General features: G+C 31.4%; 1 protein-coding gene across 4 annotated transcripts in view; it reads left to right on the top strand.

Moving 5' to 3' along the window:
• The window catches only part of LOC130444810 (serine/threonine-protein kinase NLK), an 82,032-nt gene extending 59,525 nt beyond the window's left edge, over positions 1-22,507 (top strand). The window contains exons 4-10 of one of the 4 annotated variants that reach the window (XR_008909998.1): positions 5,001-5,107; positions 6,671-6,756; positions 6,870-7,268; positions 7,326-7,527; positions 9,161-9,300; positions 14,016-14,114; positions 15,687-15,723. Coding sequence is in view for 3 of the 4 variants with exons in the window: in XM_056780070.1 (XP_056636048.1) it covers positions 5,001-5,107; positions 6,671-6,756; positions 6,870-7,268; positions 7,326-7,527; positions 9,161-9,254; positions 14,016-14,097 (970 nt within the window). In the remaining variant the exon portion in view is untranslated. Of the gene's footprint in view, positions 1-5,000; positions 5,108-6,670; positions 6,757-6,869; positions 7,269-7,325; positions 7,528-9,160; positions 9,301-14,015; positions 14,115-15,686 lie in introns of all 4 variants that reach the window. The other 3 variants (XM_056780070.1, XM_056780072.1, XM_056780071.1) reach the window with 3 other exon arrangements.
• The last annotated feature ends 1,585 nt before the right edge of the window (positions 22,508-24,092 follow it).

Here is a 24,092-nt window from a genome sequence, read left to right as displayed (position 1 = left end):
TAGCAAAGTCCAGACTCGTATCTTTTTCAAAATACACTTAACTCATCATTATTGATAAGGAGTCGTAGGTTCATGAATCTGACTTCGAAACTACCCAGAACTCGAGAAAGGCGATCCAAAAATGAGCCGAAAAACCATAGTCTGTCAAAAATCATCGCTTACTATTAGATGATTCACCATGAATCCATTCCAGAGGATGAAACAGGTGATAATGAGTACTACTAGAACGTTTTGAGGCGTTTTAAACGACTAGATTTATAGGAAAAATTTCATTATGATTGTGACTTATTTTTTTTTGACCAAACACTGTATTAGCCATATTTGGATGCTTCCTCTTGTGGAAACTTAAAAATCCGCTTCGGAGAATACGCTTTGAGTAAATTGAAGTCACTAAAAGTAATTTGCTTCGAATTTGATAACTCGATATGCTAATTAAAACTTGAATTTAATCTTTACGGATTTTTTTGTTGTTAAATGTAGCAACTCAAGCTTTGTACATTAAACACCCCTGGAAGTGTTTGTTTCTAAAGTTAGGGAAATATTATGTCCCAAAGGAACGTATTAAATACATAGCTACTGTTTAAAGTCTAAATGGGGAAAGGGAAAAAGATTTATACCTCCCATCGTTACAGATATATAAAAACTCGTCACTGGAGTTTGATTTACCTTTAAAGAGTTTCAAAGTAGATTAATATAGAAAGAAAAAACAACAGGCACAAAATTAACGTGTAGAACTTGTGTAAATGAAACATTATTACCAAGTGGTCAATTGGGACAGAACGAATCTTCTTACTGTGCCCTGTCAGGTTCCCCTGACTTTAGCAATCGCAATGAAGAGCTGATCCCTGGTTTCAGCCACAAACAATTGCTATGTTTAATACTACTTCATTACCTTGCATAGTATTCTTAGCATATAATGCCAAATGCTTTTAAGAGGCTTGCTACTTAATATTTGAGATACGCCAACACTCATATGAATATGTCAAATCTGACATTGCCATCCTAAAGTTTTATATTTTTTATGGTGAACGTACTCAGAAGATATTGTCATACGAGTGCTATTTGAGTTGTTTGCATTTTCGTGCACCGATTTTCTATGACTTACAACGTGGATTAAACCAACAGCAGTGTGTTAATCGCTTCGACTTTTGGTGATGCAACACCATCTCGAGCTAACTTATATCGCTGGTTTTCCGAATTCAATCCTGGTCGCACTTAGCTACAGGATGAATTTTTTGAAGGTCGTCCAAAATCGGCTGTTGTACCAGATCGTCATGTGACATCCCGAGAGATTGAACCATACTTGGGCATTAGTTCCACTCGCATACATTTATTATTGCATGAACATTTGGCTGTCAAAACGAAACTAAACAACAAACCATTGTATGGGTTTTACAAGTCGAGCTAAATCCATCAAAAGTCGTTCGCGCACGTGGCACTTCGAAGGAAATGGCCGCTTGTATTTTAGAGCAACGTAGAACGATCAATTCTGAATGGTATTAAAGCTTTTGTTTGCCAAAAGTTTTTCTTATTTCCGCAAATCAAAAATAAATTCCGAGGTGAACTTTTTTCTACACCTGAAGATGCGTTCAAATCAAATATTTCGGAGGCACCCTAATCGAAATGGAAAAAATGCTGACATTTGATTCGAACGCATAAGAAATGTATCGATATTAATGGAGAATATTTTGAACAACAATGTCTGTCTCAAAACTCAAGTAGCGATTCTCGTATAGGGTTGATTATGGCGTCCTTAAGTGTCCAGACTTCAGCTCCGTACAACAACACACACCAAATATAACATTCATTCTTTGTTTTAGTTTTAAATTCAAAGTTTTTAAATTGAAAATATGTAATCGAGAAGGTCACAAAAAGGTATTTGATTAATATTCAAGCTACATAAATACCGTATGGTGTTTCAATGTTATCAGTATAACCTAACGAGATATAGGAACCATATAATCTCTCTCATTCCTGAATTATGAACTGTAGGTTCTCATATTTTGGACCTCTCATTATATGATCTCCGCGTCCTCCTCCATTCTTCTGATTCTACATTATCTACATTTACATTATCTCTTCATAATATTCTAGGTAGTCCCACATCTCGTGGTTTCTAGTTTCCACGCCATACAAGACGATAGGGAATAAATACCCATCCGTATTCTTAGTTCCAAACTGAACATAGAACACTCTTGATCTTCATTCGAATTCTCATTTCTAAATAGTAATTTCCACAATTATCATTTACCTATTCCGGATACAAGGTATCAAAAGGATTAAGCTAACAACAATATCTGGGATGATTCCCACATTTTTGCTGTGCTATATCTGTTTAATCTCAATTGCGAGATCCGCGTATTTGGCCAGTTTCTCCTGGTGTTTGTTGACAAGAAGGACTGAATTGACTCTTGTATCAACCACCACGATATCAGATCTGTTATTCGTCACCTGTTTATCGGTGAAAATGGACTTATAATAGTGGAGTCTGAAATTGTCATTTTCAAAAACCTTCTGCGGTTGGTACTTGTAGTACGATGTATAGATATTGAGAAGACCAAACTTTTTGTCCAGATTCTGGTGGATTATGTTGCACGTTTGATTATACCGGTGCATTTTTCCGTACCAGGACTTCTATTCATTTTTTATGTCGCACAGACGTATACATTTTGCGTTCTTTTTTGTTATAACATGAAATCATATAAGCGAAAAACTATTCAAGGAACCATATTTTTATAGAAATTCAACTGAGAATAGAAAAATTTTATTAAAGGAAATCGCAGGATCTAACTGAGGATTGTTTCTGTATTAATGTTTCAATATTGTTTGAACTACCCAGACCCACGATATGGATTGAATTCAACTCGTTACCATGGTAACTGTCTCCCATTAACTATACACATATGACAGTACAAACTAACTCTCCTTGATATGGAATACATCGGGATATAGAGCTACTCCTCCTTACCACCCTGCGATTAATTCGGCATACGTTAGCCTATTGTCAAGATCGGAATTTATAATTAAATTCCATTATGGTTCATTTGGAAATTAATTAATAATATGTTGGAAAGCGTTAGGGACAAAGATTTACTTGACCAATAGCAAGTGGAGTAAATTACTTTTTAAGGATGGCATCTAAATAATACGCAATAAAGAAGAGACTTATGTTAATATTACAAGGGGTTGAATATTTAAAATTGACACACTAGATGAATTTTGTAATGATTCTATATGGTTGTGGATTAGAATTTGGTACTCCCATGATCTTGATGGTGTCTAAACTGGTTTTAATCGAAATCAATAAACTTACGAAAGGGTCAAATGTCATATTGTACTTTCTTTGTGACATTTTACTTTGAAAATCGCGCGTCGTGACTTACAAAGATTATGCGTTTGAACTATCCAGAGAGTGTTTTGAAAGTTCACTGCTCCAGAACTACCTTCGATCTTCTATTGGAAATTCGAGTCGTAATTCATACTTTTTAGAATTCCGTTTAAATTTTTGTTGTTTTGTAGGATGTCGAGGGTAACGATCCTTACTGTGACATCAGCGATCGTAAAACTCGATTCAGAGGATGGTATTTTAGTGCAGGCGACCTTGATAAGTGGTACGGCAAGTGGCACCGGAGATGCCGATGACCAACTCGGAGGAGTGGTGGAAATACAACGCGGTACCGCCGTTCTACACACTACTATGACGGTACTTCGGCTCAAAAAAGATTTTATTCTACTCGGCGAACGATGCTGCTATTGCTTTGTTGTTATTGTGAGATCTCGCGTGTTATTGACGAAGGGATACATGCTTGGAGGCGCACACGCTTGGGCTATTCACCTCGTTTCTCGAAAAATACTAATCGGTTACCAACCGGTGACATTTATTAACAAATATGTTGAATCACGTGATATATGCACAAACTTTCATCTTAAATTTTTCAGTTTAGAATCTGGTTAAGCTCAAATAGAACTATGTCTAATAATTTTTAAGATACAAATTAACTGAAGTCAATGATTTTAGAATGTTCCCATTCTCAATTAGATCTGAACTATCCCTAGATGAGGTTCTTATTGAAATATAAACCATATTGAATTTAAATAGAAATTCTAGACAATATTGTCACGAATAGGTACGAAATTTCTGTCCAGAAAGGATAATCTTGAGGTCTGAAAATAGGAAAAATCGCTGGAGGTCAAACCTAGATAATACAAAGCGATTTGATGTCTAATTTATGCAATTTTGTCATCATTTCGTGATACAGTGCATTGTGCATTTTCTTCTTATGCAAATGTGGCCGTTTTTTCGCAATTTCTCCCTACAATAATGCTACGTAATAGTCGCTGTTTATGGTTTTCTCCTTTTAAAGATAGTCGATGGATACTATACCATGCGAATCCAAAATATCGACGCCATAACCTTACCAATTGACTTTAGTGTCATTCCACGCTTTGGAATCGGTTCATCTTTCAGCTAATTATCGATTGAACTCTAATGTATAATGATAGAGTCACGTTTGACCCATTATCAAAAATCGACGCTAAATTTCGGGTTTATTACGACACAGTGCTAAGAATAATCAATGAGTTGAGCTACCCATTGGAAGAAAGCTTATTTAGTGGATTATTTTTTATGTTTTCGTCATTGACTGCCTTCGTACATCATTCTCGGAGTTTATTTCCTCTTGTCCAAACCACTTCCCCGATTTATTTTCTGGGATACTTAACTCAAAGTGCTATAACTAACGGTATGGCAGCTGTAAAATTTATACACGTGTCTCTTGAAAGTTAAAGCTTAGATATAAGACTTTAGAGCCACAGCGGGGCGGAAAAGGAGTGGGAAGTACGCGTACTAGGGCTAACCATATCGCCAGGATCTACCGATGTCTAAAAGCTTGTCAATGTATCTCTTTTGATTTAATTTTTTTTTGGTTTTTTTGCCAAAAGTTTCCAATTTCAGGATTTGTTTTATCGTCGTTTGTAGTCCTTAACACAATAATTTACAGATATGTGATTACAGAGTTGCTTCAAAGCGATTTACATAAAATTATAGTATCGCATCAACCCCTTTCATCGGACCATATAAAAGTTTTTCTATACCAGATTCTTAGAGGTAAGATATTTTTTATTAAATACGTAGTTTATACAGGATGTTCATAATTTCTATTATACCACGTAATGAAGGAAATCTGCACGTTATAATCTTGAGTACACCACGAATTAATATGTTAATTTTATATTGACAAATTACTAATTCATGGGGACAAAAACTTATCAATTTCCGTGAGGTTTATTGGGGAAATTTACGTAATGTTTGTGGTTTAAGCCGCAGTATTTCGTCTCGAATATTCTGCTTCGGCAAACACAGAGGATGCACTCATATCAGCAGCATTTTGTGTAATTTTATGTAGGGTTCAACGAAAATTATGGAATTGGAAAAAGCTGACAGTAAACACGTAAATTAACTTTCTTATTCTTGTTGTTGCTTATTAATTTCAAAATATATGTTGGTATTGTCTACAAATGATAAGTGGAAAAAGAGTTGAAATTTTCACGTAGTTTTCTGATTATTGTTATATAAGTTGTTCTAGAAATAAAATTCGAACTGTATTCATAATTTTCCAAGAAATGGCTTACGTGTAATGTCGAGTCAGTCATATTACAAACTTTTCATCCAATTAGTTAATTGGATAATCAAGTTACACTGAAAAAGGGAATTAGATTTTATAGTTACTTAAACATATGGAAACTTTCAGGAAAATATTTTGGAGAAAACAGAAATTTCAATAATTTAGGGACACAAATCATACTTATTAGACTTATTTTTCTTTTCATTTATTTTTAAAATTCTTTCAAGTTTTTTCTATTATATGTACTTGAACAACATATCTTTCGCTTGTCTAAACTTATATGAGAAAATTTGAGTTTCAAAACAAAAATTTATTTCATCATTAGTGTTGATTTTGTCAGATGTTTGGTCTTAGGTGTGTTGTACTAAATCTACCCTAAAGATTTCGTTTCAACAACCCCAAGGAATCGAAATTTTGTGACGATTATGAGTAAATGTTTTGTTGCCCAAATGAAACTGAAAAGCCTTCTTAGGTTTCCACAATCTTCCTCTCCATGTGCGTTAACTATTTGTTGTGATTACCAATGAGATTGGAATTATTTCGTATTTTGGTACATTCTCGAATGTTCTTTGAGCTCTCACATCTCTTGGAAAGTTTTATTAATCTACCAGAAGACTTTCAATCATTCCATGGCATATATTTTCTATATTTAATCACTTTCGAGACAAAAATGAAATTGATGGTCTAGAATTCTCATATTTTGACTGTAGAGTCTTGTCTTCGATTGACTAATTTCTTCTTCTTTATGTGATTTATCTGTTTGATCCCATGTTGGCGATTACCGATGAGATTGGGTATTAAATTTCGTATTCTGGTCCATTGGCAATTTTTTCTTGAGCTCCTCCACCTCCTCAAAAGTATTTTGTATGACGGTTAATCAACCAGAAGACTTTCCATAATCCCATGACGTCTATAAGACATCTTTCTATTGTTGACGAGTTTAAAGACAAAGACAATTCCCGTGACGTTCAAATTTTAACTTGACTAGTTGAAATATGGAAAATTGTCACGAAATATGTATTTAATAAAAGTAATTTTATTTCTAGGTTTAAAATATTTACATTCGGCTAGGATATTACATAGAGATATCAAACCTGGAAATCTACTTGTAAACAGTAATTGTGTTCTTAAGGTACGAACATTTTAACATCTAAAAATACATTCCTTATTTACGTACGTAAACTTTTAGTAAATCCCAAAATGATTGATCAAACTAGATCATAAAAATCCCCGATTTTCTTTCAGATCTGTGATTTTGGTTTAGCTAGAGTAGAAGAGCCCGACACAAACAAACATATGACGCAAGAAGTCGTAACGCAGTATTACCGCGCACCTGAAATTCTCATGGGAGCTAAACACTATTCCGCCGCGGTGGACGTTTGGTCAGTAGGTTGCATTTTTGGCGAACTCTTAGGACGAAGGATACTTTTCCAAGCCCAAAATCCTGTACAACAATTGGAATTAATAACCGAATTGTTGGGTACGCCTTCTTTGGAAGACATGAAATACGCTTGCGAAGGCGCCAAGTCACATATGTTAAGGAGAGCCCCTAAACCTCCGTCGTTATCAGCGTTGTACACGTTATCCTCTCAAGCGACACACGAAGTTGTTCATTTGTTATGTCAGATGTTGGTATTTGATCCAGTAAGTCTTGATGAACTATTGACAAATGGCAATATGGCAAGTTTCTTTTTATTTCAGGATAAACGAATTTCCGTAGTGGATGCTTTGGCGCATCCGTATTTAGACGAAGGTAGGTTAAGGTACCACTCTTGTATGTGTAAATGTTGTTATACCACGGCAAGTGGAATGAGGCAGTATACTTCGGAATTCGAAAGCACCGCCCCCCAACCCTTCGACGATCACTGGGAGAAGAAATTAACGACTGTACAGCAAGTAAAAGGTGAGTAAAAGTTTTTTCCCGATAAAAATTGAAATAACTACGTGAATTTTCCTCGGTTTCTTTAATTGTACACGTAGAAAACACTCGAAAATATTTTTTCTTTTCCATTCACCCAAATTTTTGAGAAAAAAATGATAATACTGAAGAGGAGACGCGGAACTAACATTAGAAAAACAAAAAACTAAAACTACGAAGTTATAGTGAGAACAACGAAGAAATAAAAGAAAAAAAGTCTTGTTTAGACCAAAGTTGAAATATTTACGTGAATTTTCTTCGATTTCATTAATTGTATATGTAGAAAACATTCCAAGTTATTAGAAAATATGATAATACCAAAAAGGAGACGTGAAACTAAGAATAGGCAAACAAAAAACTAAAACTACAAAGATGTAGTGAAAACAATATTTATTATTATTATTTTTATACACCCAAAAACGGAAAAATGTTTGAGAAAGGAAAGAAAGTGGAAGGAAAAACTGAAAAAATAATGAATGCATAGTGAAAACAATGAAGAGAACAATGAAAAATGCTTTTGTCACATATGGAGAAGAGAAAACTACGCTGAAGAAACCAGAAGATAAGAGAAGGCAAATAAAACTCAGATCCAAGATTCCAAAGGAATTATAATGATCGTTAGGTGGAAAGGAAAAAGAGAAGATAAGATTATATGTAGAAAAATCAAAGAAATATGGAATCGAGCCACGTCACAAAGAATTTAAATGACAGTATCCCAGAACGCGTAATTAACTACTGTATACGAGGGTTCTCCACTTAACAAAAAGCTCTATACATATTTTTTCTCCATTTCCAGTCAAATCTTCACTTATAAGATTGCCAAACCATAAGTAAGCTTCCAAAACGACAGAAATTTAAGAATCTGCCGAAGCATACAACTTTCCAACATATAAATAAGTCCAGGCATCTTCAGGTTTAGGTCGAAACTTTGCGAACAATCCTCGTATATATATATATATATATATATATATATATATATATATATATAAATATCGTATAAGCACATATTGGTTTGGTATTTAACGTGTTTAACATTATGTGAGACGTTTTTGGCTGCCAATAAATGAAACTAACCTCACTATCTACAGGATACAATAAAAACAAAAGCGTTCACATAAATCAGCTGACTTGGTTGACGTGAATAAAATCTAGTGACTTTTATTTTTACAACTAACGAAATGTCAGATTAGCGGATTGATTGGTTCTAACTTTTGAGATTTAATTTTTTGTGTTCTTGTGTAATTTTTGTGAAAATAATGTTTGAAAAAAAAAACATGTTTTCTCGGAGAAAAAATTTGAGACAGTTATGCCGATAACTTTTACATTTTTGGTTGTAGAAAAAATAGTTTGGACATTGAAAGTGTAGAAAATTTTTTGAACCTTAATTTTCGAAAAATTGTATATCAATTTGACTAGTATGGTAGAAATACTAAAATCAAATTAATATGTTATGAAAATATTTCTAAAAAAGTATCAGACATTACGAGGTTTCTTTTTAAGTTCTTCGAACAAAGGGTGGTTGAATTTCGAGCAGAAATTATAACTAACGGTTTTTTTTTTCATTGTAAAATACGAAAAGTGAATCTGTTTTTTTCAAGTTAGAAATTTCTTTTTTCAGAAGAGATGCATAAGTTCATAGCGGAGCAACTTAACACAAGTAGAGTCCCTTTATGTATAAATCCCCAATCTGCGGCATTCAAGAGTTTCGCCAGGTAAGATGGCCGCCAACGCCCAGAGCAGCGCAGCGCCATTGCATAGGTGACCGCAAATTTCACTTTTACCTTTCGGTGTACGTTATTTTCTCTTTTTTTTCTATTTTATTTTTCACATACATCACTTTTATCATTATTTTTTGCTTTAAAAGTAGAAAAAAATTGTATGTATGTGTAGATATGTTCGAAATGTAGGAGCTTGACTATTTTCTGTGTACTATACTTCAACGAAAATTTTCACCCTCCTCCGTCTCTTTAATAGGGAAATTTTCGAAAATCGGATTTTGTAACCCAAAACTTTCTCGTGGTAGATTAGATGCGGCGCATTGGCGTGCTGTAGAAAATTCGTATGAGTTCAAATAAATTTTTATCAACATAAAAGTTGAAAATGGCTAAAAAAGTCAAGTCCAATTGTTACTAATTCAAAATAGGGTATTGTACAACCACTCAAACGCGCCTAGTAAATCATTTTTGGCATATAACATTGATTGAAATTTGAAGAATTTGAAGATATCCATGGGAAAACAGTTTTTTCAATAAGATATACCATTTTGAAGTTGTCTCAATGAGAAAATTCAAAAAGAACTTCATTCTATAAATTGAAAACTCATAAACTTTAAAAAATGTTTTTTGCAGTTAATTAGTTAATTGATAAAATAACTCCACTCATTTTTTCAAAGTTTATTAGCTAATAAATGTAATAACTTCTTTTTTTTAAATGGTTATTAGTAAGTTTATAAAATAATTCACCTTTTCCAAAGTTAAATAGTTAGATGATAACAAAACTCGTCTTCCTTCAAAGTTTATCAGTTAATTGATAATATAACTCCACTTTTTCCAAGTTTATTAGCTAATTAATGTAATAACTCAACTTTTTTCAATGCTTATTCGTAAATTAAGTGATAATAGGAATTATGATGGGAGAAGTTCATTTATTCAATTATTCATTTTATTAACTAAACAATAATTTAAAAATTATGGTTACCAAGAGGGCTAAAACAAAGCTCCCTCTTCAAAAGAAAACTATTTTTACTGTCTTATTGTGCAATGTACTGTAATATTCAAATTAGAAGAATACAATATCGAACATTGTATATTTATTGTCATTCGAATTAATTGCTCTGTGACTTTTCTTTATTAAATGTTATCTTATACTAAAATGCTTTGCCACAACTACAACTTTCATCGATTTCGTTCATTCCAGACTAATAGACTTGTGCTTCTATTTCAGTAACTATATTCCAAATTTTTCTTGAATAGTATTTTAACCATTTTCCCAGCAACTTTGAACACTTTTCAAATTAAGACAGTTTCCAGAATAACCCGTTTAATGGAAATACATTCCATTACCTATTATAGAACTCACGAATTGGACGCATCTCTATCTAGTTTCTGATTGACAAGTTGCGGCGTTATCGTACCGCTTCAGCGCACAACTATGCGAACAAAAACGTGTAAAAAGGAACAAAATGACGTACACCAAAAGGTGCCAAGTGTGATATTCTATCGAAAATTTCATAATCAGCACACACTGTAACATTTCATTAAAATTCGGGGTGGTCCAAAAAACCAACGGATCGTGGTATAGTTATTATTTATAAAATATGATCATCGCTTATTGTACCACCCTGTATAATAAATGATTTCCATGCTGGCGCGTGCGTGTGTAGTTTAATTTGTTTTCTCTTCGTAGTTAGTGCCATTTTGATTCCTTCTGTAGTCGTAGTAGTTATATATATATATATATATATATATATATATATATATATATATATATATATATATATATATATATATATATATATATCCATCCACACTTTTCCCATTCGCATTAAAAAATGTATATAGTGTGGAACTGTGATTTGGATTAAATTCAATTTAAGACATAATTTTTTTTAATCGAGAAATTTGAAAAATAAAGTCTTTGAATACCGAATTCAATCCAAATTAGAGACTCTGTATATACAGGGTGTATCGATCTCACGAAACTACAAACTAATAATTTTTGATCATTCAAATATTTAAATTAAAATTTTTTCTCTTGCCAAATTCCAAATTTTTCAATTTCTATACATATTTTTTAAATATTATTCATCTATTTGTAATGGATCATGTGTTTTTATAGACATTTTTGGACGTTTCAATATTGATATCATAAGCGCACTACATAGGACAAACATCTCAATATTTATGAAACAGATTAAAAAGTCATGGATACTATAAATACAAATATCGAACAGAGTTAAAAACCTATAAAAAAACAAATAATCCTAATTATCATATTTGGTAGTTCGAGCTAAAATTTATTTCGACTTTAGGACAAACATCACAATATTCATGATATAGATTAAAAAGCCATGGATATTATAAAAAAACTGAAACATCATTTCAAATATATGAAAAGTAAACAAAAAAGTAATCCTAATTATCATATATGGTAGTTTGAACTAAAATGATTTTATAAAAAAAATATGAAAAAGCATCAAAAATTCATGAAATAAAAATATACTGTTGACAATAATACGTTATCCTTTGGAAATTTTTTTATTAAACTCGTTATTCATTACAAACAGACCGAAAATCACTAAAGAATATTTTTATTAACAAATATAAATATTTGAAAAATTCAGAAAGTTTCAACTTTTCATTTATCTCAAAAACTTTTTGCTATAACGAGTTACTACAACTATTCCGAAAAAACGCAAACAATTTTTTACGAGAACTGATCCGTTTGCTACGTCCCTGCCCCTATTACAATGAAAATTTATTATTTTTTCATGTCGCCTCCAATAAAATTTTCAAATTATCACATTGTTTACCACGAAAACTTTCAACAAATCTTTGGGGGCTTAATCCTTAGATTATGAAGGTGCTCTATTAATTCGAAGCTAATACGGACCTATGATCAGGTGCATACACAAAAAAGCTTTTTTTATCATGTCACATACCTGCACGTTCGTCTACCACCTTTCTGCTGTAATCCCACTAATTTATCCAATAAATCAACACTATTTAATCAATGCACGTTGCTTGACACTATCCATTTTGATATTAATATGTAACCCCCTCGAATTAGATCTTCTACAGTAGATCAGGAACGGATTAAAAGGATCAGTTAACGTATATATCCTCTTTATAAACGAACCACGTTCCTATTTACATCCTCCACATGATAATCGATGAATGCATGGAAGTCAAATCTGTATATATGTCGAAATTCATTGATCTTGTTGACTTTTCACAGCACAATCATCCAATCACATAATAACAATTACAGTTTCTATAGAAAAGTTAACAAAACCAAAGGGTTTTTGCAATTTTGTAATGTTCAAGTTTTTCCACTGCTACGTTTTCTCTATTTCTCTCTCAAAATTTTCTACCAGATACGTCCATCTACTACTTGAAGTACATATATCAATTCTGGTGATCTGTACCGTGTTCAACTAGATTATTTATTAAATCCTCCAAGTATCTAATTTGTAAAAATCCCTTGTAAATTCCTCCCTGCACCTGCCAGTTACTTCTAAACCCCAATTTCTTCAAGTTCTTCTCGGGGTGGATTAAAGAACATCTTGAGCTGTGGGAAAGGGGAAAACTTAGCTGCGAACATATTGAAGCTAAACAGAAGAGGACCTGGCGAGGAAATTAAGATACCACTGTCTTATCAACAAGGAGGAACATACTAGGATGTAATCTAGTGGAAAAGCTGTCCTGGAGAGGTTTGCAAAGATAACAAGTACCTTCCTCACCTACCTGCCAACCACTTCAATAACAAAAAGAACAATGGAAATCTCAGAGTAGCTCTGATTTTGGATATATGAAGGGTTGAGTCACTTACATCAAAGCAGAAACCTCTTTTCACTAGTCTGCAAACTATTATCAGTTTATCTCTATCTTGAAGCTGAAAACGGCACTAAAAACGTCAGGGTAGTTCATGTTTCCTTTCTAACTCAAGACAAATAGGGACTTTACGCGCAGGTCTATTTTTAGCCCGAATTGCGAAAGATGAAATAGAATTGAGTGTTTCAGCTTCTGTTTTGATATACACCAGTCTCATCTTAATGGACCATTTCAGTTTAATTCGTATTAGTGCAAATCTGTAAACTCGAGTGACGGTTTTTGTTATATTTGTGATCAGATCTTGTTATAAATGTTGTATTTCTAGTGTAGCTTGGTTCCTAGTTAAAACATCAACAATGAGTTTTACTATCCCTATGATCTCGGTTCTATAGGTTTTCGTTGGTCCATAGTTACAAAAGTTTCCATAACATTTCAATGACATTCTAGATGTTTTTTAGTATTTGTCTTGTTGGTATATATCCAGAACACGTTTTTGAACATTTTACTTGTAGGGGCACATCCAAAACACCTTTTTTGGCACACATCCAGATAGTGTTTTTTTATATTTGTTTTATAAGTATACATACGAAACACGTTTTCAAACATTTTACTTGTTGGTATACATCCAGAACAAATTTCTAAGCATTTTTCTTGGTGGAACACATACTGAACGCCTTTTTTTAACAATCGACTTATTGACACACATCCAAAACGTGTTTTTTAGTATTTGTCTTGTTGGAATACATCCAGAACAAATTTCTGAGCATCTAAACTCCCACAAAAAAATTTTCATGCTCTAAACTCCCTTCGGTCGTCCGTTTTCAATAATATCGTAGCAGTGGAATGATATTTTAAAAATTTATATATCGGTAAATAGTTGATAAAAATAACGGCTCAAGTAAGATGATGGTTGTTGTACAGGAAGGATGATAACAGCTGTGCGCCTTTCAAGAAGACCCTAGAAATTCTGTTATCACCCGTCATCTTTCTCTGTGCTGCGTGACTGCATTTGTTATTTAGGTTAGTGCTTTTATTTTATTTTTATTTATCTATCGGTCTTTACATAATCGATTCTAATCGATTACCACTACAAAATTAAAATAAATCACTTCAGAGTACCTTCAAGTTAGAATATTGGATCTTGTATGTTAAAAATTGTATCATAAAGCTCGAAATTCCTTTATATCGATTGAACAATTGAATAGAATCGATTGTTTTTCACTTGAAACTGTGGTATATCGAATACGAATCGAAATTATGTAAAGATCAAGTCACATTTAATTTTTCTTTGGTTTTTACTTTTCTATTTTGGGTTCATATGTCTTATCATTTGTAGATATCATTCTCATAATCACTTGAAGTGGGTTATTTTATTAGAAACGATAATATAAAACTATATATATTCATTTATATATGAATTTGATATATTATAAAATTCCTTTGTACTTTTTTCCAAATATTAACATCAAAAACTAGGAAATAGTCAAAAAGACCACAATTTTTGGTAATTCGTGAATTATATCCATTTATTCCACCCATAATATAAATCAAAACAAAATATTGAATTCCATAGTGTCGAACGAAACATATATGTCTCCCACATAAATTCACCATTAAACCTATAGGAAAAAATATAGAGGTACTAGATCTAGAGATTTTGATGTCTTAGCCTACCAACTTACCATTTTCGAAAACAAGTTCACATCGTGCGAGTGCACAATCTTATTGTAACCAGATTTAGAGCAGCTAGAATGACCTATTAAATTATTATCTACCCATATGATTAACAAAACGACTTATTGAATCAAATTAGTAGAATAAAAAAATTTTTTTTTAAATCTTCTAAACCCGTGGTCTTATTTATTATTAATTCTAATTTACTTTTGTAACATGTAATATTTGACTTGTTGTAACATCCAAATCAGTTTTTCAAGCAATTGACCCATCTGGAACACATCTAGAACTTTCTTTTAATATTTGACTTGTTGGTGTACATCCAAATCAGTTTTTTAAGCAATTGACCTATCTGGAACACATCCGGAACTTTTACTTATTATTTGATTTGTTGATATACGTCCAGATCACGTTCTAAAGCAAATGACTTATTGGTACATATCCAGAACGTGTTTTTTAATATTTGACTTGTTGGTGAACATCCAGAGCACGTTCTAAAGCAATTGACTATTTGGAACACATATAGAACTTGAACATCTTATTTGACTTGTCTTTATGATAAAAAATTATTTCAATTTTTAACATTTTAGACCTTTTTATATGTTTTTCTTAATAATTCGTCTCGATTAGATATTTTGATAGAGAATTAGTTTCAAAAAAAAGATAAAAATTGATATTTCGACCTGTATATCTATCTTTATAAAAATATTTTGCTACCAAACATCAATTTTCCAATTTTTTTGAACTAATGTCCTATCAAGACGATTTATAAAGAAAAATAATAAATTATTTTATTGTAGATAATATGTTTAAATCCATAGTGCCCTTATTAGGCCAGTTAATAAAATACCTCACTTCAATTTATCATAAATTATTCACTATTCTGTGATGTTTTTATTTTATTTGTTTATTTTACAGTTCGACAGTTGCTCATTCATCAGAATTACCCCCATCGCCTCATAAATGGGAATCCCCTAGAATAGTGGTACGGAGATAACGTAAAATGTACCGTTCGATGTCTCTCTATTTACCTTTTAAACATTTTTGACATTTTTAGTGAAATACACCAAATATAAATCAGGGATTCTATGCAATGCGTCAAATTTTTTTTTGTAAAGACAAATATTTCGCGCTGTACAACAAACATTCGTCATAGTGTGTGTTTTCGTGTATATTTAGTCGACAAGAGTGTGATTTTATTATATAAAAAATTATTTAGTAGATCTGCCTAAATAGATTGTCACGTGAATTTTGACATTTGTCCAATCGTTTTTTAAAAATTTACCTATAAAACCTTGTTTTTTTTTTATTTACATTTAACGCCACTTTATAATTTCTTGTCTTGTTTATAAAATTATATAATTAAATCGGGCTATACTCCAATAAAAACCAAAAATATTTCGTTTGCTGTTATTGGATAAATAATAGTAGCATTTTTTTTAAATTGATAGAAAATATCTAATTGGATCCATGTTGTATATAAATGTATGTAAAATTCGTAGACAGTTGAAACTACGAGTCACCCTGTAGATACAGTGTACAGAAATCACTGCCTTGATTAGTTTAGATGAAAAAAAAAAATAATAGTAATATTTAGTTGTATAAGACTGGCAATTTTTATAATTTCGCAAGAATTAATCAAATTTTTGTCAAAAAAATTGCATACCACAAATAATCCTAATAGTAATATTAAAAAACAACTCACGCAAAAGAAAAAAAGCTGCAAAAAATCATTTCGTGAATTAAATAAATATTTCGTCTTTTTTCTTTATAATTTTTCTGGCATTGTTGGATAAATGTTTGGTTTTTTCTTCCTTTTTTTATCCATTTCCCAAGATAATCCTTTTTTTCGCCTATTTCCTTTTTCTTATTCGTCTATTGATTTTTTCATTTCTTTGTATTTTATTAAATGTCCTTTTTGTTCTTGTTTTTTATTTATTGCCATTTTGTTCACTATCTTCTGTGATAATACAAGGCCTGTTTGTTTATTTGCCCCTTTCTCTCTAATTCTCATTATTTCTCATTTATTTCGCCTATTTCCTTTTTCTTCTCCACATTTTCTTATTCGTCTATTTATTTTCTTGTATTGTTATAATAGTTTCGTGTTTTACTTTATTCTATAGGCTTTTCTTGTTTTGGGAAATTATAGAAACGTCCTTTATTTTAATATTTGATTAACAAAGTGTGTATCGACCAAATATAATAAATTATTTTCCCACTATTTTTTTCAAATAAAAAATCTTGTATATCAAATACAATAATATACAGAGTGATATGTTTAAAATACCGATAATACAATTTTATACATTCTGTATAAAAACTGTGTAAAGTGGATTTGAAAGTTTGCAATTTTTTTATACAAAAATATAAAATTGTTTCATTAGATTGTGATTTAGTTTCACAAACTAAATGCTGATCAGTTCAGATTGTCTTATCCAACTTATTTGTTTTTATGCAATTTTCTCCAAACGAAAACTAAAATGTGCTGTGATAAATATAGGAAAAAGAAAACTTTTATTCAATTTTTTTAAATGGTGTTAAGTTCGTATTTCTCAGTAAGAAAATTCGAATTGATCAGCACGACATTATTTTAATAAAAAGTTTCATTTATTACTTCCAGAAATACCAATCAACTAAATGACAATGTTTTTCGAGATAACTTCAAAGAATTGACAATAAAACGAAATATAAATTGTTTACATACATTTTTTTTTAGAAAATATTTAGTGTCTTGTACCAAAGAACTTTTTTTAACAATACAATTTGTGTCATATAACAAACAATATTTTCAACGAAAAAACAATTTGTTATGTACCAAACATTTTTTACAATGTGTGTCATGTACCAAAAAACTTTTTTTACATAAAGCTATTTCCCTCATGTACCAAATAATAGTTTTTACCCAAGATAATATTTATCATGTATCAAACAACAATTTTTACACAAAACAATTTCCGTCATGTTCCAAATAAAATGTTATTCATGAGGTCCATATTGGTTGTCAAATCTAATCCATCTACATCACAAAATGTAGATATTCCAGACTTAAGATCTAAACTACTATTTTCTTCTATACTGTAAACTCCATTTTCAGCATTTGGTGCTTTTATGTCTATTCCAGCCATTGAAAGGATTTTGGACGCACGAGAGTGGGGATTCATTCTGAAATAAATAGGTTTTATTTAGGCCTTGCATAGACAAAAAAGAACGAAAATGTAAAACTGTGTAAAGTAGGTACCTATATGTATAAGTTGGTAATGAATATTCAATACATTTTGTGCATTATAAGTAGATATCTATCCAAACTCTTTGCACCGGACAACTTTTTTGTTGGTAGCAGTCTGTTTCACTCACAATATAATTTACTTAGAGTGAGACAGTCAGGGGTTGGCAAAAAGGGACCACGTGGTGGCCTACTTGTCAGGTGGAAAGCCTCCTCACATTACTACTGGAGTAAGACAGACTGCTGCAAAACTGTTGCCAACCTAAAAGTTATTCGCTGCATCACCTTATTATATTAGTTAAGTAGGTCCCTATAATGGGGCCCACACACCTCGTTCTTCTCTGTCGAGTTTAACCGACGGTTAAAAACGTCAGAGTAGAATGAAGAACGATGGAGGCTACACATCTCGTATTTACTCGAACAGTTCACGATAACCGACAAAAATCAAGCTTAGTCTGAATTTTGGAACGTCGTTCAAAACCGATTTGGTTCCAATAGCTCCATCCATTTCAATATTGGTGTTTTCAAACCTACTTCGTTTTACAAGTAGTTTTTTACCCGAAAAGGAAAGTTTCCGGTTATCCTCATCGTTATTTTATCCCATATCATCCGAAACATGAATTTAACTAAAGATTGTGATCTTTTCAAATCAAAATTTGAGAAGAATCGATATAGAATCATTTTAGAATTTAATTCATTGATGGAGAAAACCGTAACTGTGCTCAGATATCAAAATTTCAGCCCGTTTCCTGTAAAAGTACCCGAATCTGTATGAACCATATGAAAATCTTTTGTGACATTATAACTTGAAAATAGTATTTTTTCATATCTTTACAATCCCCTTTAAAATGCCTTAGGGAAAAAGTGTCTTAACTACTCAAATCATGATATTCTCAACTAAAAGCTTTGTTTTTATAAAAAGATCAAGCCCAGTTTACATAGAAACTAAAATCATATACATCTATATATGAGTAATATTTTATATATTAAATTCATGAAATATAATAAAATAACTTACTTGTCATCCACGATGTTTATGTCTTCGATGTTTAATCCTTTTAACAAAGGACAATTTGAATAATTCACATTAAAACAACAAAAAACTTCAGGAGTCCGTTTTCATACTTTCACAAAGAGTTACCGCAAGATCTTTTTTAGTAGCAGAGATGGTAACAAAAACGAGATATTCCGCAATATAAACATTTTTTTTTATGTAACTAAAATTTAAAACCAAAATTATTCGTCACCTCTCGTATAAAGTATGATTATAAATATTAAGTATTATACAGAATTACCAATAATACAAAAACAAAAGATACCATAACTATAGGATATCAACAAGGTTTGTACATATACAAACATACTTAATTCTGGGCTTATACATAAAATAACATTTTTTTGGTCAAAAATAATTGATTATGTCTCGAAATATAAATAAAAAAACTGAATGAAGAAGTAAATTAGTTCAAAAATAAATTTCATAAATACGGTACGTTTAAAAAAGAACCAGAAATGACGCGATCGAGTGGTAACACTGCTGTGATTCAATTAAACAGCTGATTAAATGACGTAATTTAATTGTTACTAATAAGGCACTAATAGGTTAATTTTATAAAATTCTTTAAAGTTGTCTCTTAATTGTGAATTTTGATTTAAAGACTAATGTAAAGACTGTGAATATTTTAGCGAACTTACCTTTATTGAAGCAGCTCTATGAAAAAGTCCTTATTAACAAAGTTTCGTTTGACATGATTGCCAACGTAAAAATATAGTTGTATTTAGTGTCATTTGGTGTGAATATTAAGTGTGCAATTGAGAATATAGAGACTGTTGATAAAAATGTCTTTGTAGTGGATCAGATCTCGGAAATTTGAAAAAAAAAGGAGAAAAGTGTTTTCAGTTCACCGAAATATCTATATACAGGGCTGGGATAAATTTTCTGGGCGAGTACAATGATTTACAACATGTATAAGTAGGTTAATAGATTAAAAAAAGAACATTTATAATTTAATTATGAGTTTAATTTACGCGATTATCTAAACAAGGTACTCATTTCACCTCATTTACTTTACTTTATATATGAAATGAATTATTTAAAACTGTATCGATATATTTTTATCTATAAACAATGGAATATTAATTGACGGATTAATTTCTTCCTTTTTGGAAGTGGCTATGAAACAGCAGTGACTGTGCAACTACAATAATTCGATGTTTGTTTTCTCCCGTAAATGTTTTTTTCTTTTTTTGGGATCTGGTCTCTTTATATTTGAGTATATTAAAACTTCGTCTATATATTGTGTAGTCAATTTTTTTTTCATTTGTACATAATTTTAATTAATTTTACTTAGTGAATTTTATTGTTAAGATCTTTTAAGAAATATCGTTTTTCTAATTCAAAGCGTATGGCCAAATAATGCCGTAAAGGCGTTAATTAGTTTAAATATTTTAGATAATTGAATAATCTAATGTGATGGTACAAGTTGAATTGGAAAAAGTATAAAAATGTAAAGACTGTATGCCAGCTTTGTCATTTTTGACAGTTTTAATATAAAATTGCGTGCATAGAATTCAACCCATCAACCCGCTGTAAATTTTTGACTATCCTTTAAAAAACAATTAAAACAACTTTGATATGAGCTTAAATCAATTGACTTATTCAATACCAAGTTCGATTTGTCATATTAAATTTCGTATTATAAGAAAGCAATTTCGTTTTTACTCTTACTATAAATATTCAATTATAACTAAATCAGTGCTATTTGTTGTCCACTTTGTAACTCGAAAACCGACTTCTGTATAGTATCTTGAGTTACTTAACATGTCTTAAAGCACCTCTCCCGTGACCACGAACCACGACTATATCTTGGTTGATTTCATTGATCATTTGGTATTAATTCTGATCCTTAGTTTCGGATTCGTATTAAAAAATCATAAGTTTTTGCTCTTCTGACAGTTTTTTCGCGTTGCTGAAGAAGCAATGTTTCGGCCATGTGTAAACATAACCATCATCGGAATTGAAACATTTGTCATATCATGGGATCAACTTTTGTATCCCTCTGTCGCTTGGGAAAGGAACCACGCGCAGTTATACCATTCATGATGGACAGTCGCCTAATGGAAACTTCTTTATGGATACTTGAACGACTGTGTATACAAGTAAGGCGTCATCTATTGGATGATTTTGGAACTACAGATCTGATGATGAAGTTATTTGAATTCTACTACTCAATAGAGGTGAACGATCAAGCCAGAATATGTTTAAATTTTGTTATTTTGTAAACAATAGAAGAGGTTATTTAAAGTTTAAAGTGCTTTTCTGAGGTAATAACAACCACACATACATAAGGTGTTAAAATCTCATTCTAGTGGCCAATAAAACTCTAGAGCACCTTTTTGATACTTTCGTGTAGATATCTAAAGTCACATGAACAAATGCATTTCTAATCTATAACTACATTATTCAGATTAATTGTTATCTCATGAGGCTGGGAAGTTAGACCTGATGTCTGTAGACATAAACTTTAAATGATTTTGGAATTTGTTCCTTCTAAGCTACATAATACTGTCCCATTTAAAAATCGCTTCACTTTCTTTTAGCACTCTACTTTTGACTCCATTTTATTCCATGATGTTATAAAGGGTTACTTTCGTCATTTTTAGACAATTTCTTGTATACAACTTTTTGTTCTAACCACATAAACACGATTAGGAAATAACGAAGATTATAAAAATAAAAAAAATCCTACCAAAATTAGTAGAAACAGCAATCGAACACCATTACAGACTGTATTGTAGAAGCCAAATTCAGCGCCATCTAATGATAGCAGATATTTTCGCCAATAGGACAGGAGGAGGGGATTATTAATGACATGATGCAGCACTTATTCAATTGAATTATTTATACGTCATAGATTTTCTACGCAAGCGCTAATTGCATTTAATTTAAAAGAAAACGTGTCACATACGTTTGTTATTGACTATATGGATAAGTTCTTTCGACCTACAGGTTTCTTCGTACATAAATTTTGACATATTTAAAATAATAATAAAGAAAAATTGTCTTTATTTTTTTCCTTAAGACTAGCTTTTTAAAAAATATATAGTTTCAACTCAAAAATACACATTTTTATAATTGTTTGCACGTAATTGTATATGCTTTGTATTTTTTTTAACAACTGTAAATATTATTGGGTATGTTTTATTCATTTTTTTTTTACTATATAAGTTTCATTAATATCTCAGTCTATCTCAAATTCGTAATATTTTTATGTTTAATGAAGTAAAATACAAAAAAAATATCATAGAAAATTTCGTGTTTAAACATATTAATATTATATCAAAACATTCAACTGTTCCGATTTTTTTTAAGATTTTGTAATTATATTCCAATCATTTTCCAGAGATCTCAGTAAAGAATGTAAATATTGAAATGTAACTCATAATTTTTCCAAGTAACGGTCAGTCTATATTTACTTTAATATACTCTGATATAAAAAAAATAAATGAAATCTCAAAACTACTCATTGTTTTATTTATTATTATAACATTAATTTCCGCCATTTTTCTTATGTCATCTGTCAAAAATTACTCGTACGCAACCACATTTTTACGAATAATACTCTAGTGCCTCGCCACCCCTTCGAAACGATACAATTACACTGAAGAAACATCCAATAACATTTTGCGTGCGTAAATCACATTTCCTACCTAATGTCACTGGCATCGTCAGTGACAGATAATCCAGTAATTAATTTCACTTCAGTTTAAGTGAAAGTGTACTTAATGCGTCCTTGGTGAACTTAAATTCAGAAAACGGCCATTAATATAAAATTTGAAGATCAAACAGGGTTCCCAGCGACCTGGAAAGTCAGGGAATTGCAAAATGGTCAGGGAAAGTCAGGGAAATTTGGAAATAATCTCAAAAAGTCAGGGAAATTTACAAAAAATTTCAAAAAGTCAGGGAAAATCCTAAAATAAAGTAAAATCTGGAGTAACTCCAGATTTTAGAAAATCCTTGCGCTACGTCTCACCAGATGGCGCTACTGAAATATTTTGCTATGTTTCTCACTAGATAGCACCTCTAAAAGAGAATTTGCTGTACTTCTCACTAGATGGCGCCTCTGAAAAGAATTTTTTTTTTGGTGCCTCTGAAAAAGAATGTTGCTTTAATTTAATTCTTAGCTAATTGAAAATGCTTTTAAATTAATTTAATTAATACTAATAATAATGATTAATACTACTATGAACATTAAGTAATCCAAGCTGATTTTGCGCGTACCTTTTGGTCAGGGAATTTTTTGAGTTTTGGTCAGGGAAAGTCAGGGAATTTATCAGGCAAATTTTGCTGGGAACCCTGTCAAATGACTGGCAACTCATCTAAGTCTTTTGGGAAACCATTGCTCAGACTTAAAAATTGATATGATATTCGAAATCCCCATGAGAAAATACATGATACCGTGTGATTTTCTAGACAAGAATACTTAAAAATTGGATATGACACATTAACGTCATTCAAACAGTACTGATTTAATCGGCTAGAGATTTTAAATAATAGCTGATTGGAAATGTTTGGACTCACCCTTGAGAGCTGACAACCTATCATACAATGTAGTGTAGAACTGGTTGCCGAATTACATGAGCGCGAATATTTATAGTTTCCGGCGTCGCTCGGTAGGCGGCTATAAATTCGCGATATCATAGAATAAGTGAAAGTAATGAGGTTTCATTTGAAACAATGAAACAAAATTGGATTTTCTGGTAAATCATAGCTCAGACTCAAAAACTGATATGATTTTCGGAACCTTCATGTGAAAATATCTGTTTTCAAAGTATGCCAATTTTTGATATTTCCCATTTGTAATAAAAATAAGACAAAAAACTTTTGCCTCTGATTAGAGTAAAATTTCTCACAAAAGGGTTTTTTGATGTGAGAATCTTTAAAAAGCTATCAGTTCCCAGAAAAAAATGTATTAAGGAGAGAAAAGTAAGGAAAATTGGATTTTCTGGTAAATCATGCTCAGACTCAAAAACTGATATGATTTTCGGAACCTTCATGTGAAAATATCTGTTTTCAAAGTATGCCAATTTTTGATATTTCC

Source organism: Diorhabda sublineata, chromosome 6 (genome assembly GCF_026230105.1).
Source record: "Diorhabda sublineata isolate icDioSubl1.1 chromosome 6, icDioSubl1.1, whole genome shotgun sequence".
Taxonomy (NCBI): Eukaryota; Metazoa; Arthropoda; class Insecta; order Coleoptera; family Chrysomelidae; genus Diorhabda; species Diorhabda sublineata.
The sequence above is the reverse complement of the archived record's forward strand: the minus strand, read 5'-3'. Positions and strand labels throughout refer to the sequence as shown.